Genomic DNA, 16,918 nt, shown 5'->3' on the forward strand with positions numbered 1-16,918 from the left:
CGACATCCTCCCAAAGCCCTCAGGGGGCTGGGAGTCAGGAGACCGGGGCTCTGTCCCAGCTGGGGGCTGCTCTGAGTGTTGGCAGCCTCCCCAGGGCCTAGGATCCCAGTCAGACGCCATAGTGGAATAGGCTGGGACCTGCCCTCCCACCGCCAGCAGCCCTGTCCGGTGGGCGTGCTGCCCATGGCACCCAGCACCGTGCGCACTGTGTGTCTAGGGGTTGCCCAGTGGCCAAGTCATTCCCCAGAACTGTTCCCCAGGCGGGCGGGGGCGTTGGGTTCTGGGCACCAGGGGACCAGACAGATGCTGCCATGGGGGGAGCTTGGGGTGCGCGGCCGGCCCCATGGGCGGGTGCTGCACATTGCAGGGGGCAGCAGCTCTGCTCAAGCAGAGGTTGAGTGTCACTGGCTGTTTAAAGAGCAGTGTCTGAGTACTCTGACATCCACAGCCTGGCCTCAGATGTGCTGTGCCTCATAGCAGTGCAGGGAGGGGCTAGTGGGCCACATGTGGGGTCATTTGAGCGGGGGGGCCCCAAGATACCGAAATCTGGGGTTGAGGGCGACGTTTTCAAGGGGTATAAGAGCCACGTGCAGATGCTTCCGTTCCTGCAGAGGGTTGCCAAGGGAATGAGCATCGAGCAGAGGGAAGGGCAAAGCCTCCAGCACCCAGTTAGGAGAATCCAAGCAGGCTGCTCAGGGCTGGACTGCGGCAGACTGGACCCTTCGAGGTTCACGGGCCCCTCTCCTGCCCCATCACACCCAGCTGCACCCAGCGCAGTGAGCACAGCCACAACCTCGCAGCAATTCCCATCGTGTCCCACAGCCAAGGGCCCCTTCTCAGTCATTCGTCACATCCACTGCCCATGGCGCCACCTCTGGCACCTGCCCTGTGAGCAGTGCCAGCTCCTGGGCAGAGCTGAGGCTGGGCTGGGGTGGCACCTCCCTTAACTCTTCATTGCCTGGTGTTCAGCGGGTCAGGGCGAGGTGCTCTCCCCAGTCCGGAAGGGCAGGGGCACCACTGGGCAACCTTCAGTCTATGTCCAGGACGTTTGGGGGCATTTAACAGACAGTCACACACGCCCCTGCCCTGAGAGCTCCCAGGCTGAGCAGGCAAAGGGAGGGAGGGGACGAGAAAGGAGACGGGACCTGCCCACGCCACCCAGCAGGTGGGTGGTGAAGGGAGGAAGAGAACCCAGGTGTCCTGACTCCCAGCCCACTGTCCCAGCCTCTGGCCCGCGCTGAATGTCATGGGGCACAGCGAGGAGTCCTGGGATCCAGGTGCTGGAACCATCAGCAAGAGAATGGCCCGACAGTGTGAGGCTGGAATCATCTCCTGGAGGAGGCCCCCTCGCTTAGGACTTTTAGTGCTAAAGCCAACCCCCTGGGAAGAAATGCTGTAAGAATCAGCCCTGCCCCGGCCCCAGGGGACAAGGGGGCGGAGAGATGAGCCGATGGGTCTTTCCCCTCCCTGTGCTCTGTGGCCCTGTGCCTCAGTTTCCCCATAGGTAAAATACTGATCCCTCCCCTTTGCAAAGCCAGTTGCAGGGTGCTGGGCAGCATCCAAGTCTCTGTGAATTCTGCTCCTGTGTTGCTCTGTTGCTGTGTGACCTTGGGCAGTAACAGCAGGCATCACGCCGCCTCTTGTGCTTTCGCTGCTCCTGATGCTTTTACCTCCATCTTCCTTCTCTCTCAGGATGCGGCTTTGAAAATTCTCACCAACACCAACACCAAGCAGCCCTGTGAACATGAATTCTCAATGGAGGAGTATTATGACATGGCACGCATAATTTCCATGGAAGGTCAGTGGGGCTGGGAGCTTCCATCCCCCTTAATCAGCAATTCCAAATGCCCTCTTTGCCCTCGGAGGGGAGACGCGTGGGCTCATGGATCGGGCCTGGGACCTGGGTTCTGATCCTGGTTCTGACACTGTCCTTGTCTGTTCCATTGTTCTCAATGAGGTCGAGGGTGGGGGTTTCTCCATTGTTCTCAAGAAGCTGAGGGTGGGAGTATGTCCGTTGTTCTTAATGGGGCAGGGCACAGGGTGGGAGGTTTTCTCCAGTGTATTCAGTGGGGGCTGGGTACACATGATCATCTGACCCTTAAAATTCAACTCTGCTCCTTCTCCTTTGGCTGGAACTCTTTGCCAGAGGATGTTGTGAAGGCCAAGGCTATAACAGAGTTCAAAAAAGAATTAGAAAAATAAATGAAGCACAGGTCCATCAATGGCTATTAACCAGGATGGGCAGGGATGGTGTCCCTAGCCTCTGTTTGCCAGAAGCTGGGAATGGGCAACGGGGGATGGATCACTCTATGGTTGCCTGTTCTGTTCATTCACTCTGGGGCACCTGGCAATGGCCACTGTCGGCAGACAGGATACTGGGCTAGATGGACCTTTGGTCTTAGCCGGTATAGCCGTTCTTATGTTCTTATTTTCACAGAGACTGATGGCTTTTCTAGCTCCAGCCCCATGCGCTGCCCTGGGATCTGAGAGTCAAGCTGGGTGTTATGGAGGCGATTACATGGGGTCCTGCAATGCCCACTCATGCTCGGTGGTTGCAGTAGAAACGCACTGAGCCTCCCTAGGCCTCCATGTCCCAGCTGCTCAGTGGGGCTAATGATTTGACCTGCCTGCCTAGCGGCTCTTTGTGAAGGGCTCTGGGAGTGCAACGTACCCTTAACGCTGCTCGGGGCAGAGCTGGGACTGAGCTCAGGACTCCCTGGCTCCTGCCCCCTGCTGAGTCCACCAGCGTGTGCTGCACGTAGGACACCCCCAGCCCGACCCCCTCCAGCCCCAGCCCTGCCAGCAGGGGTCAGTTCTCAGAGCTCCCGGGGGCCATGTGCAGTCCCCGAAATGTCCCCAAACATCGAGACTTTGCAGGTGCAAACACACATGAATCATTGTCTGGATTTGCCCCCAAACCAGGGTGGGGCTCCCTGAACCCCACTTTGTATCTTTTCTAGACATGATCCCTGGGGCAGAAATGATGGTTATTGCAGCAGGGAGCCGAGTGAGCGATGGCCGGCTAGCGCCAGAACCCAGTGCCCAGGCAGAGCCAGCACCACGTGCGTACTTCCCAGAGACGTGGCTGTGGGACCTGGTGCCTGTGGGGTGAGTGAGGAGCTGTCACAGACTGTCCCTGCGGAGCGGCCTCCAGGCCAGACCCTCGAAAGCAGCAGCTCCCAGAGGCGGCGCACTGGCTGGGGGAGGGCTGGCTGCCCACGTGGGGCTGGTTCCTGCGCCCTGTTGCCAGCGGAGAGGAACCCAGCACAGCAGCGGGGAATTGAAGGTGGCACATGGGGTAGAAGTGGGACGGGACGGGGATCCCGAGCAGGGGGAATTGAGGCTGACACCCAGGAATAGCCCCCTGACAGAGAGACGTGTCTGGCTGCGGAAGGGGGGATCCCCATCCTGTGGGACATTGAGCCCAGCCCGAAGAGTCCCGGGGCAAGGAAGAATCCTGTGCTAGCTGTCATGGGGTGGAGGAGGGGACGAGAGGGGGGCACTGACAGCTCTTTCCCTCTCTGCTGTCTGGGATTGGCCTGTTTCTGTGCCACCGGACCAGGGCCCCAGCCCAGCAGAGGGTCGGGCAGGGACGTCTCTGGTGGCCGGGCTCGTGGGCGTTTCCCACGGGGCGGCCGCGTGTCTGACGCTCTGTTTGTGTCCATCCCGGCCCAGCGAGGGGGGCTCCAAGGACATCCCAGTCTTGGTGCCCGACACCATCACGGAGTGGAAAGCTGGAATGTTCTGCACGGCCGAGGTGGGCTTTGGGCTCTCGCCCACGGCCACCTTCACGGCCTTCAAACCCTTCTTTGTGGAGCTGGCCTTGCCGTACTCCGTGATCCGGGGAGAGACCTTCACCCTAAAGGCCACCGTCTTCAACTACCTGCGGCAGTGCATCAAGGTGAGCGCCGCCCGGGGCTGAGCTGCTGGGGCTGCTGGGGCCGATGACCTGGGGCTGGGGAGCTGGGCAGCGGCGCAGGCCTGCGAGTGGCACCGGCAGTCACTGGCTGTGGCCCTGTGACCACTGGGGTCAGCACATCACGGTGAGTGGGGCCTGGCCTAATCTCCAGAGGGGTAACGTCTTGGCCTGGAGCTGGTGCGTCCCCCACAGCCCTAAGGGGGATCTCGTGTTGGGCCCCACAGGTGCAGCTGATGCTGGCCGAGTCTGTGCAGTTCCAGGTGCAGGCGGGCGACGACGGCGCCTACACCAGCTGCCTCTGTGCAGACGAAGGGAAAACCTTCCAGTGGGAGGTGACGGCGAGCAGCCTGGGTAAGGGGCGCTGGGGGCTCTGTGCCGGAGGGGAGGGGCAAGGAAGGGGGGGGCTCTGCACAATGGGGGCGGCAGAGAAGGGGTGCTGGAGCCTTCACACTAGGGAGGCAGGTAGGGGCCTTTGGAGGCTCTGCGTGAGGGGACAGACGGGTAAGGGGCATTGGAGGCTCTGTGCTGGGAGTGAGAAGGAGGGCGCAGGACGGGGTCACTGAGGGCTTGGTGCCAAGCGGAGGGGATGAGAAGAGCTGCGGGGGAGGGGGCTGAGAGGACGCCCCAGCAGTGAAACCCCTTACGGCCTAATCACCATTTCCCACAGTCACCACTTCCCTCCGTCCTTTCCTTCCCCTCTGGCCTTCTCTCTCCTTTCTCCCCCATTCTCTCTCTCTTCATTTTCTTTCTTTTTCTACTATTCTCTCCCTTCTTCACCACCCTTCCCCTTCAAGTATCCTTCCACCCTCGGACACGGACTCCTCTCGGCCTCGGGCAGGGGCGTTGGTCTGTCTAACAGGGCGTCTCCCGCCTTGCTCGGCAGGGGAGGTGAACTTCACCGTCAGCACCGAGGCTCTGCACACCGAGGAGCTGTGCGGCAATGAGCTGGTTGTGGTGCCGGCCCAGGGCCGAGTGGACACCGTGATAAAGCCCCTGCTGGTCCAGGTCAGTGTCTGGTCGGGGCCTCTGGGCAGAGCGGAGGGAGATCCGGGGCCTGGGTCTCACCCTCTGGTGGCCGTGGGCCGAGTCTGCACTTGTGATTGTTCTTTGTCCAGCCACAGAAAATAATACCCCAGCACCACTAGGGTTACCATATTTCAGCAAGCAAAAAAGAGGACAGGAGGAGCCCCGCCCCCGTACTGCCCTAGCCCCGCCCCTGCCCCTCCCACTTCCCGCCCCCCTCAGAACTCCCAACCCTCCCCCGTTCCTTGTCTCCTGACTGCCCTCTCCTGAGACCCTTCCCCCATCCTAACTGGCCCCCCTAGGAGCCTACCCCTACCTGTACCCTGATTGCCCCAAACCTTATCCACCCCCACACAGACCCCTGGGACTCCCACGCCCCATCCAACCACTCCCCACCCCCTGACAGCCCCCCCCAGAACTCCCAACCCTCCCTGCTCCTTGTCCCCTGACAGCCCCCCCCAGAACTACCGACCCATCTAAAACCCTCTGCTCCTTGTCCCCTGACTGCCCCCTCCTGGGACCCCTGCTCCTAACTGTCCTCCAGAACCCCACCCCCTACCTAAGCCTCTCTGTTCCTTGTCCCCTAACTGCCCCCTCTTAAGACCCCCCCCAAACTGCCCCCCAGGACCCTACCCCCTACCTGTACCCTGACTGCCCAAAACCTTCTCCACCACCCCCAAAAAGCCCCCCCCCTGGTCTCTTGACTGCCCCCTCCAAAATCTCCCTGCCCCTTCTCCTGCCCCCTGGCCCCCTTACCCTGCCGCTCAGAACAGGGTGTTGGGCTCCGCATGGAGCCGACACGTGGCTGCGCTCCCCAGCGCAACACACAACCCGGTCCCTGCCCCTGCACAGTGCTGCGGGAGCGGGGCGCTGGGCTGCAGGGGAGGAGGAGCTGCCCAGGCCCGATGCAAACGGCTCAGAATGCGGGGAAGGAGGGGGGGAGGGAGCAGGAGCTCTACAGCTGCTCCGGAGTCCAGCCCGGCAAGCTGCGGGGGAAGGGCTCTGGCTGCCAGAGCCCCATGCGAGCGGCTGACTTTCCTGCAGCCCTCCCAGCCGCGCCTCGCTCTGCATGGGGGGGAAATCCCGGACATTTTTAGTGATTTACAAATTCCCCCCTGGACGCTATTTTTAACACAAAAAGGAGGACATGTCCGGGTAAATCCGGACGAATGGTAACCCTAAGCACCACGTCCCATCCCGGACCCTGACCTGCACTGCCCCTTCACGTGGCCCCGTCCCAGAGAGATCAGGGAGCTGGCGGGAGAGTCCTCCAACAGACAGAGATGGGGGTTAGCCCCAAGGGGGGTGGCTGAGTGTGAAACACGGGAGGGCTCGAGGGGGCGGAGGGAACTAGCAGAGGGAAGCTCCGCGCTAAAGTGGAGGAAGCCGTGAGATCTGCTGGGCTGGGAACAGTCTCCCTGGGGAAGGGACGGGAGCCCCATCGCTGGGGCGCTGAGAGCTGGGTTTGCCCGAGCCCCACAGCACGGGCTGTAGGGGATGATCCTGCCCTGGCTAGGGGCACTGGCTGACCCAGCAGGCCCTGTCAGGCTGTGACGTGCGCGGTCCCTTCTCCTGACCTTCTGTCTGATGCTCCTTCCCCACAGCCGGGGGGGATCCTGGAGGAGAAGGCGCACAGCTCCCTGCTCTGCCAGGAAGGTAGGATCCCAGCGCCTGTGCAGGGCTCAGTGTGTGTCACTAACACGGGGAGTCTCTTGGCTGTGGCATGTCAGTGATGGCTGAGCCACTGGATGGCCCAGCTAGGGTCCCAGGAGCCGCCAGGCCGGACCGGACCAGGGGGCATCCAGGCCAATGTCCTGCCTGGGACAGGGTCCAGGCCCAGCTGCCCGGGGAAGATGCACCCCCTAGTGGGCAGTTATGAAACCGTCTGCCATGGGCCGAAGGCTCGAGCACGTCCGGCTCCTGCTCCGGAGTCTCACTAGCCCCTCTTGTACCAGCTCCCCTCCCCTGCAGCCTGGCCCCGTGTGTACAATGCTCCCTGCAGAGCTCGTCACACCGGCTCTCTGGGGCCAGGAGAGGGACGGACTCCCACAGGCAGGACCCTCCGCTGAGAACCCCCAGCCCTCGCCCTCAAGGGCACGTATGTGCCATGGTTGGGGGAGGTTGGGGTTGAGAGAGGGGCTGTGACTGGGCGAGAGCCCGAACAGTGAGGAATGGTGGGATCTGATTGGCTGGACGCAGATGTAGGTGTGTCTTTGCCTTCGTGTTACACAGCGTCCGAAGAAATCTCTTTGCAGCTGCCTGCGAACATCCTGGCGGGGTCCGAGCGGGCCCACGTGACTGTCCTGGGTAAGGAATTCCCCTGCCCCATCCCTGCCAGGGCGCGGTGCACTTCGCCAGCCAGCCGGTCTGTGGCCCAGTGCTCTGATCAGAGAGGCCGGGGCATCACGGATGGAAAAGACCAATGAGATCTTGGGGGTGTCTGGGGCCAGGGCAGGACTGGTCCCTGCAGTCTGTGCTCCAGGGCCTCGTCCCCAGTGAGGGCAATAGACTCCTGCGGTGATGCCATGAAGCTGTCTCAGGGCATTGGCATCTTGGCCATTCATCACCACGTATCCACATAACCCCACCAGGCCTGAATTGAACTGGGGGCTCTGGCCCCCGCGTGCCAGGGCTCCGCTGACGTGGTGTTAGGGGTGGGGCAGCTGTTGTGCAGCCTGGCAATTCTCTGCTTCCCTGACTCCCTTGGTGCCAGGAGACATAATGGGCACAGCTCTGCAGAACATAGACCGCTTACTGGCCATGCCCTATGGCTGCGGAGAGCAGAACATGGTCCGGTTCGCTCCCAACATCTACATCCAGCAGTACCTGGAGAAGAGCGGGCAGCTGAACCCGGAGATCAGAGACAAGGCCAAGGGTTTCCTCCAGAGCGGTGAGTGTCCTCCCGCCCCTGCGCCCCCAGGGCATGGTGGGGCCATGCAAGAGCCCTGTCCATGCCACCTCTGGGTCCCAGGTTCCAATCCGGACCGAGATCAGGACCCTGGCTGGCTCTGGAGATCAGGGAATTAGATCCTTGGCCTTTCTTCTCTGGGGCACCAGTTCCGAAGCCCAGACTCAAGGTTCAGGGAATGGGAGAGGAGCCCTTTCCCCTCTAGGGGGCGCTGGTTGGGATCCAGCTCCAGGTGGGGAGCTGAAGCGTTTGAGGGGATCAGGGCCCTATTCAGCCTTAACTCCATCCCCCTATTCAAACCGACCCCTGGAATCTCTGAGTCTCAGCGTCGTGGGGGAGGGGAGGGCTAGCAGGCCCCACGAGGCGCAGGCTGGGGGGTGGATTCTAGCCCCTGGGAGTGAGCGGATCCAGGACTCGCTGTCTCTCTCCCGTCCCCGCAGGCTACCAGCGCGAGCTGCTCTATAAACACAACGATGGTTCTTACAGCGCCTTTGGGGAGAGCGACGCCACGGGCAATACCTGGTAGGGGCCGCACAGCACGGGCGAGTCAGGGCTCTGGGTGGGCAGGGCCTACCGGGCTGCAGCCTGACTCCCAGCCCTACTGCTATTCCATTCCTGCTCCCCACACAGCTCTGCCCCACTTACTCACTCCAAACCCCCACCCCGTTCCCGTTCTGGGCTCCCCTGACAGCTCTGCTCACCCCCACAATGCTCACCCCCAGCCCGGTCCTCCACGCATCTCCCTCCTGGCCCGCAGTATCTCCTGCAGAGTGTCCCTCTCATGGGGTCTCTCCCCTCCCAGGCTGACGGCCTTCGTTCTCAAGTCCTTTGGCCAGGCCAGACCCTACATCTCCATCGACGAGAAGCACCTAGAGGACGCCCTAAGGTGGCTGCAGCTTCACCAACTGGAGAGCGGCTGCTTCCGCAGCGTGGGGAAGCTGTTGAACAACGCCCTGCAGGTGGGAGGCTGGGGGGATGGGCTGATGGGATGGGGGAGGAGGGGACAAGCTGGGGAAGGGGGTGGGGGCCCCTCATGGCAGCTGGTTGTTGTCACCCGTGTTGGTTTGGGGGATTTCCCTGGGTTTTTAGCAACGGCTGAATGGCTGGAATGGCCGGGGCAGCGGGTTCTTGAACCGAACAAGGGAGCAGCCCTGGCCCAGCCCCCCTGGCTCCTGCACAGCCCGGTCTCCCTGCGGGCACTGAGCAGAACCCACACTCATTGCCTGGCATGGAGAGCCTGAGGGGCAGGGCCCAGCCCAGCCCTGAAGTCATGTGACTCCCACAACTCCCCATGCGGCTCAGTTAGAAGCGTGGTCGCGGTGCATCATGGGAGATGTAGTCCGATGGAGCCGAGTCCATGGGGGAGCGGGGGCATGAGGCTGGTACAGCTGAATGTTGAACCGGTTTGCAGGGGAAGGTTTCGGTTCAGGTCGCCAACCCGAGAGGCTGCGATTTGGGCCCCGCCGCCCCACAGCAGAATGTTGCATTTCTATTTTTCCAACGGAAATCGAAACGTTTCAGCAAAAGTAACGTTTTCCCTCAAAGTTTTGGTTTTGTGGAAACTGCGTCGTCTGTCGAGAAATCATTTCTGCAGGAAACTCCCACCCAGCTCGAGTCACAGCCCAATTCCTGCCACTGCCCCGGAGTTTGCAGGGAGCCGGTACTCTACGGGAGGGGCCGGGGCTGTACTTGGCCGTTCAGGAGCTAGAAGGAGACAAATCTTAGGCAAAGTCCAGATTCCCGAACAGGGGAACTATTTAATGAGCAGGAACTCGCTCCGCGGGGACGAATCCCTCAGCCTCTGCAGAAACGGCCCATGGTCTTCACAGGAAATCTGGCAAATGTCAGTTCAAACCAACTTCCCAGCCTCTGGTTCCAGGGGGGCTCAGATAGGATTTTATACTGAAATTTTATACAGCCTTGACAATGGAGCAGCTACCGCCTCTCCCTATAACAAAGCTGTGGAACTCACTGCCACCCTGTGGCCTCCCTGGCTGCTACGACTGGGGCAGCTGCTTGGGACCCAGATGGGCCTGACAGGTCCCAGCAGGAGGCGGGAACCAAACCCAGCCCCTCGGAGCACTGGAGCCGGGTCTTCTCGGTCCCAATGGGCTTGTCCTGGGCAGCGGGTCACTTGATCCTGGCAATGTGACCTGCAGCTCGGTCTGAGCCAGCTCCCGGTGTCTCCATCCCCGTCAGGGCGGCGTGGTGGACGAGCTCTCTCTCTCGGCTTACATCACGGCGGCGCTGCTGGAGCTGGGGCAGCCGCTCACGGTGAGGCCAAGCCCGGCTGTCCCAGGGGAGGGGCCCGCAGTCGGGGGGGATTGGAGATTGTTGGTGACAGTGAGGGGGGAGTTAGTGCAAGGGAAGGGTTTGGGGTGAGACAGGGGAGTCGTGGGGGGTTGGTACCAGGGAGGGATTTGGGGTGAGATGGGGGCAGTGGGCAGAGGGGTTGGTACTGGAGGCGGGTCAGGGAAGATAGGGATGGGGAAAGTGTGTCAGGGCATCAGAAAGATTCAGCGGCTCAGCCAGTTTCTGAGTCTGGCTCTCGGGGGGATCTGGGCGAGGCTTGGGCGAGCTTTTTATAGATGGGCCCGGGGCACGGGTGGCGGTGGGGAGGGTGGATGGGTCGGGGGAGGTGACAGCTGCCTGCCTTGTGGAGCATTGTTAAGGCCCCATGGGCTGGGTGCCGGGGGACGCAGCCAGGCGCAGGGGGTCTCCTCTGGCCAGCTCAGCCTGATGGAGAGTCTGTTCGGTGTCTAGCGCTCGGGGGAGGGGGTCTGGCGAGGCTTGTGGGGTGCAGGGTGGTGGTGGGGGCATGGGTCGGGGGAGGTGACGACAGGCTGGCGGGAGGGGGTATTAGGGCCCCATGTGGTGGTTGCCATGGGACACACTCAGGCTGGCCGTCTCAGCCTGATGGAGAGTCTGTTTGGTGTCTCCCCTGTCCCAGGACCCCATGGTGACCAGGGCCCTCCAGTGCCTCCGGGAGTCGAGCACCAGTGACCTCTACACTCAGGCGCTGCTGGCCTACGCCTTCGGGCTGGCAGGGAGCACTGAACTGCGGGACACCCTTCTGCAGCGCCTGGCCCAGCACAGCATCAGCGCCGGTACCGGCAGCACCTCGCTCTAGTGCTCCCCTTGCTGCTGGCCTCTAGACACAGGGCAGGGCCAGCTGCCCCCCACGGCCCTGCCCACACAGGTGCCCCCTGCCCCGGGACCTCCTCAGCCTGGCAGGGGAGCTGGGTCTCCATGGCCCAGTCAGTCCGTGGTCTCTGCTGAGGCTGCCAGCGAGGGGCTGACGCGCTGGGCTCTGTCGTGGGGACACTTCGCCCCTCAGAGCTGGAGTGAGATCGTCCTGCCATTTCCCAGGGCCCAGCGCACGGAGCGAAGCGGGACGAGGCTGGGTCGCTGCCAGCCTGGGGGGATCGGAGCTGAGAACCTAGAGGGGCAAAGCCCCATGTCCCAACACAGCCCTCTAAAGCACCCGGGGCCAGGAGCGTGACGGGGTCCAGTGAGCTCAGAGTCCATGGGGCAGCTCCCAAGGGGAACGGGCTGTAACCAAGCCCTGGGGAGATGCCAGAGGATCCCAGCCCCGATCCTGTGTTGGGGACATCCCAGCTGGAGAGTGCCTGCCCAAGTCTTCTCGGCTTGGCGCGGCTAATACTGGGAGGGGAACAGGCAGCACTGGGCCGGGTGTGAGCGATGCAGTCTGAGGCCAGCTCCCCATAGGGCGGGAGGTCCCATGTGAGGCCCTAGGGCCACTGGGAGCGGGGCTGGGGACGCAGGAAGTGGCGCTGCCCCACGTCAGTGCTGAGCTGAAGGAGCCCTCGGCATGAGGCCAGGGGGCGCTGGGAGTCCCAGGTTGGGTCCCTCACACTCGTCATGAACACGCCCCAGTGATCTCTGTGCGTCTCCTTGGCGCCATTCGAGCTCAGACTGAGCCGTGCCTGGAGCTGAGGCCTGGCGCGCTCGGTTCCTGCCAGGCCCTGGGGAGACGTCCCCCACAGAGAGGAGCCACCTGCGTGGTCCGGGCGGCTCTGTCATGTCTCGGCTCAGGTGAAAAGTCCCTTCTCTCCAAGCCCGGCGCGGCGGCTGCAGCTGGTCTGTGCCCGCGAGTTGTGTGAGTTGCCTCCTGCCCTGCCCCGAGGCGGGTAAGAAGTGCTGGGAGCAGCACGTGTCTCCTGCCCCAGGAAGGGGAGAGGTGGGGGCTCTGCTGCTCGGGACACCAAGGGGCCATCAGGTACTGGGGTGAAACAGCCCTCGGGTAACAGGACCCATCTGTGACATTACAGGGCCCATCTGCGAGGTCCCTAAGACCCCGTGGGGTCTGGTGATAACCCAGTGTCAGCCCCAACGCTGCCCTTCAGCTGGGTCCCACTCCCAGCCCCAGGGGGCCCCGCACTTCCTCAGGGGCTCTCTGCTCCCCACCCCCACCCACCCCCCAGCAGTGGCCGCACTAGACTAAGCAATTGCTTCAGGCCCAAGCAACTCACAGCCCTGCCAGCTCTGGGAGTGGGGGTTGGGCGGGGAGGAGGACTCTGGGTGCGCCTCTGTCTGCACCATGCGCCCCATCAGGGCTTCTCATCGGCTCCATTTGAGCGCAGGCTGAGCTGTGCTCCTAGGGGTGCACTGAGGGCCCGTTGGACACTGGACTGAAAAGGCCCCAGGGATCACTCAGGAGTGGGCTGTTAACCCGCCATCAGCTCTGCCCGTGCCCTTTGCCTGGGTCGGGCTCTGAGCAGGGGGCCAAACTAACACAGGGGATCTCTGCCCCGCTCTAGTGGCTGCACCCCAGAAGCTTAGGGGTTGCCTGGAGCCAATGACCCACCTGGGCTCGGCTTCTAGCTCAGACAGCAGAGGCTCAGGGGTTTTGAGTCAGAAATCCAGGGTTCAGTCCCTGCTGATGACCCACCCAGGGGTGTCATGTTACACTTGTGTAGCCCTCCTGTGCGCTGTGAATCAGCTGCCGTGTCCTGCCCCAGAGGTGGCTGCTTTCAGTGGGGAGCAGGAGTCCCACTGGCCTGGGAAGCCACTGGGGCCCCTTTGGAAAGCAAACAGGTGACCCACTGTGTTGTAACTGCAGCCGTGGGGCTGCCCTTGCCTCGGCCCCTCTCTTAGGGGGACAGCTCCACTGGCAGAGGAAGGTGAAGGCCCTGCCCAGCCCCTACGGGAACCAGGCCCCGTCGGCGGAGGTGGAGATGACGGCTTACGTGCTCCTGGCCTATCTCTCCCTTCCCAACGTGTCTGCTGCCAACATGGCGACCGCCGCCCAGATTGTCCGCTGGCTCAGCAAGCAGCAGAACCCCTATGGGGGCTTCGCCTCGACGCAGGTAACAACCCTGCCCTTGGGCAAACCAGCGCTGGGGGCCTGGTGGAGCAAGGGTCCCCCCGGGGCAGCAGCTCCGCAGCTGAGCTGGGGCCCTTCCTGGGAGAGGGAGTCCTAGGTGCAGAGCCCCCTGCCCTCAGGGGCTGGGAGCCGGGGTGCCAGTGTCAGCGCTTCGGCGGGTCCCGATCCTGCTGCAGTGAGTCTGAGCCGGGCTCCTCTCCCCAGAGCGTGACAGCAGCTCGGTGACTCTCCTCCCCAGGACACGGTGGTGGCCCTGCAGGCCCTGGCCAAATACGCAGCCCTGACGTACAGCACGAGCGGGGCTGTGTCAGTGACCGTGAGCTCCCAGGCCGAGGCCCGGCAGCAATTCCACGTGGAGAACGCCAACCGGCTGGTGCTGCAGCGAGCGGCCCTGCAGGAGATCCCCGGGCAGTACACGGTGCGGGCCAGTGGCAAGGGCTGTGTCTTTGTGCAGGTGAGTGCAGGAGCCCCTGGGGACCAGCCGGCCCAGCGGTGACTGGCTGTGCCCTTGCCCTGCCCCATGGGCCCAGGCTCTGATCTGCGGTAGTGGAGGCAGCAGACTCTGCCCCAACCCTCTTGCTTGTCTCCCAGCTGACTCTGCGCTACAACGTGCCGCCCCCAAAGAGCGCCGCGACCTTTGACCTGCGGGTGGAGACGGAGCCGAAGGAGTGCACCGAGAGTGCCAGATCCCGCTTCAGCCTCGTGCTGCACGCCCGGTACGAACCCCAGCCCCTCACCCCCGCTGGGTCCGAGCGCCCGGGGGCAGAGGCAGGCCCCAGGCAGCGGGAAAATGGCCGGGGCAGAACCGCCCCACTGGAGGGCCGGGATGGGGCAGGAATCGATCACCGAGGGAGCAATCCCCCCACAGGGCTCGGGGCAGAGGCAGGGGCCCCTTGGAATGCGCCAGGGACAAAAGGGCTGGCTCCCAGGCTGATCTAATGGACAGTAGGCTCCCAAGGAGCTCCTGGCACCGGGTCCCTTGCCTGGGGAGCTCAGGGCTGTACGGGGGCTAGCGGGGTTCACAGCCCAGAGCAGGCAGAGGGCATTAGAGACGCCTGCAGGGCCGAGAAGACGTGGGGGCCTTCCCCTCCCCCTCCATCCCCCTGGGATCTGTATCCAGGGCAAACCCCGACCTCAACGGCTCCTGTTGCAGATACAGCGGGGAGCGCCCAGCCACCAACATGGCCATCATCGAGGTCAAGCTGCCGTCCGGCTACATCCCCGTCAAGAGGTCCCTGCGGCAGGTGAACTTCCCAGGGAGGAGAAAAGGCTGGGCCAGTCACACAGCATGAAACCAGGGGCTGATCCATGGGGGAAAGCCCAGACCCCCAGGAGAGCACAGATTGCAGCTCTGACCCCCAGGAGGAGGAGCTCCCCCTGCAGAGCCCTGCCCCCTGCAGTGGGGCTCTGCGCAGCCCTGGGTCTCCTATCCAGTCACTGAGCAGGTCCTGACCCTGCTTAGCTCCCACTACGACACAACGCCCATGTCTAGACTCCCACCTGTCCCCTAGCAGACACCCAGTGCTCAGCTGTGACTGACATGGGGGGTGGCAGCCAGGCCCCTCGGCCACGGGGGCGTTTGGTGCCCCATGTCCCAGCCCCCAGCAGAGCAGTGACTCCGGCCCCAACCCCTCCGTTCCTGGCTCAGCCGTTTCCTCCCTCTGCTCCTAGCTGGAGAAGCAGCGTTTGGTGAAGAGGCTGGAGGTGCAGAATGACCAGGTGACGCTCTATCTGGACCAGGTGAGTGCAGGCGGCTCCAGGCTCTGGGGGCTTGGTGTGAACAGGGAGGGCGTGTCCCCATTACAGTTGCCCTCATGGGCTCTGTGTCACACTCCCGGTGTGGGGTCACTGAAATCTCCCCTGGTTCCAAGTGACCCATTTCCATAAAGGACGAGGAGATGGGACCAGACTCAGCCAAACCCCAGCGAGGGTCGTGAACGGAACGACAGGGAGCTCAGGGTTGGGGGGCTGGAGCTGGGCCCTGAGTGTGATGAAAGGGGGTCACATTTTGCAGCGGGGGTGGAACAGGGATTCGGGGGAGCATTTTCTCACTGCTCCAGGCCTCAGGGGCAGGGGGAAGCGGCTGGGCCAGGCCGAGCCTCAGGGAGGAGGGGGTTCGAGCTGCCATTGCAGCCATTCAGCCCAGGCGCTCGCTCTGTCGCTCTCTCGGTAGCTGACGAAGGAGGCGGCGAGTTTCACCTTCTCCCTGGAGCAGGATTTCCCTGTGAAGAATCTCAGAGCAGCCCCAGTGAGACTGTACGATTACTACGAGACGGGTGAGTCCCGCCCTGGCTCCGCCCCCATTACAGCTACTCTCTAGGCTCTGTGGCACAGTCAGTGGCTGGGTGGGCATGTTCTGCGCTGGCTTCACCCCCATTACAGCTGTTCTCGTGGGCTCTGTGTCACACTCAGGGCGTGGGGTCACTGAAATCTCCTCCGGTGCCAAGTGCCCCATTTCCATAAATTCCACTCAGGTCACAGCCGTCCCGGGTTCGATCTGTGGGGTCGGCTCACCGCGAAGGACACGGGAGCCGTGTACTTGTCAGACTAGTGGGGAGGGTGTGGCTAGTGTAACTGGGGCCATCCCAGCGAGAGCTGGGAGTCCCACCCCTTCAGGGCCCCCCACGTTTCCCCTGCCATCCAGCTCCTCAGACGCCCCCAGAATCCTTTGTGCTGGGTGCAGGAGGTGGCAGGACGGTTTCCATGGGTGTTTTCAGGAGTGACTCAGTGGTAATTGCTGAGCCCGTCTGACTTACTTGGAGATGGGGGATGGGAGAGAGCGCACAGCCCCACTCAGACAGCTGGGGGCAACCTCCCACTCCCTTCTAGGGGACAGACCTACAGCAGGGATCCCCTGGAGCTGGGGTAACAGACTCTGCCTGTGTGGGATTAGGGGGAGGGGTTCTCATCCCCCCACTGGATCTCTCCTCCATTCCTTACATCCCTTGCTGTTGCAGGTGAACACACAGAGGCTGAGTACAGCGCCCCTTGTGGCTCAGGTAGGTGTGATGCACCCACACACAACTCCAGTCCCTACAACTTTATGGGTGGGGGGGAATCCATGGGCCGGAGAGGTCTGTGTGTGTTGTAGAGGGCAGAGGAGGGGGGAGATGGGAGCATGAAACCCACCAGGACCATGTGTGTGGGGGGAGAGCCCTCGGGGGGGAAAGGTCTATGTGGGGCACAAAGGAATCTGTCTTGAGGGCAGGGGGTGACTCTGAGGGGACAGTTTTATCAGGGATTGGGAGAGTTCTGGGGGCCCATGTCCACAGGTGTCTGCCGGGTGTGGGGGGTGATTTTGATCCTGTCTCAGGGGATGTTTGTGTTTGTTTAAAGCCCCTGACGCCGACACGATGGAAAATTCCCGCTGAAGCCCCCACCCCTGCTGGGCAGCCCCCTCCCCTCCTGTCCCAAGAGCCCCGCGCCAGCAGCCGACACCCCAGGATCGGGGGGACACGGACAGGCCTCGTCTCAGCTGCTGCTCTTCCCCGAACCAGCTGCACTATCCCCCTTAGCACCTTCTTCAGCCAACGCCTCCCCATTTGCTCTGCAAACATCCCACCTGCTCTCCCATCTCTCAGCCTCCAGACCGGCCCGCGTGATCCCAGCTGTCTGTCACATGCGGGGACCAGTGGCTGCAGTGGGGACCCCTGGGGTTTGCTGCCCGTCCTGCCTGGAGCAGCAGGTTCAGTGTAAAACAAAATACAAAAACCCACCTCTT

The 16,918-nt window shown here is 62.8% G+C and overlaps 1 protein-coding gene across 1 annotated transcript in view; it reads left to right on the forward strand.

Moving 5' to 3' along the window:
* Window positions 1-16,918, forward strand: part of LOC101952650 (alpha-2-macroglobulin-like protein 1) — a 51,294-nt gene extending 34,376 nt beyond the window's left edge. The window contains exons 17-36 of the mRNA XM_065577459.1: window positions 1,693-1,798; window positions 2,961-3,108; window positions 3,676-3,901; window positions 4,144-4,270; window positions 4,803-4,924; window positions 6,547-6,598; window positions 7,175-7,249; window positions 7,656-7,832; window positions 8,291-8,372; window positions 8,653-8,809; window positions 10,050-10,124; window positions 10,801-10,957; window positions 12,969-13,180; window positions 13,436-13,651; window positions 13,789-13,913; window positions 14,351-14,441; window positions 14,869-14,937; window positions 15,371-15,473; window positions 16,155-16,196; window positions 16,534-16,918. Of these exons, the coding sequence (XP_065433531.1) occupies window positions 1,693-1,798; window positions 2,961-3,108; window positions 3,676-3,901; window positions 4,144-4,270; window positions 4,803-4,924; window positions 6,547-6,598; window positions 7,175-7,249; window positions 7,656-7,832; window positions 8,291-8,372; window positions 8,653-8,809; window positions 10,050-10,124; window positions 10,801-10,957; window positions 12,969-13,180; window positions 13,436-13,651; window positions 13,789-13,913; window positions 14,351-14,441; window positions 14,869-14,937; window positions 15,371-15,473; window positions 16,155-16,196; window positions 16,534-16,568 (2,397 nt within the window). The 3' untranslated portion in view covers window positions 16,569-16,918. The remainder of the gene's footprint in view (window positions 1-1,692; window positions 1,799-2,960; window positions 3,109-3,675; window positions 3,902-4,143; window positions 4,271-4,802; window positions 4,925-6,546; window positions 6,599-7,174; window positions 7,250-7,655; window positions 7,833-8,290; window positions 8,373-8,652; window positions 8,810-10,049; window positions 10,125-10,800; window positions 10,958-12,968; window positions 13,181-13,435; window positions 13,652-13,788; window positions 13,914-14,350; window positions 14,442-14,868; window positions 14,938-15,370; window positions 15,474-16,154; window positions 16,197-16,533) is intronic.

The sequence above is a fragment of the Chrysemys picta genome, chromosome 24 (genome assembly GCF_011386835.1).
Source record: "Chrysemys picta bellii isolate R12L10 chromosome 24, ASM1138683v2, whole genome shotgun sequence".
Lineage (NCBI taxonomy): Eukaryota > Metazoa > Chordata > Testudines > Emydidae > Chrysemys > Chrysemys picta.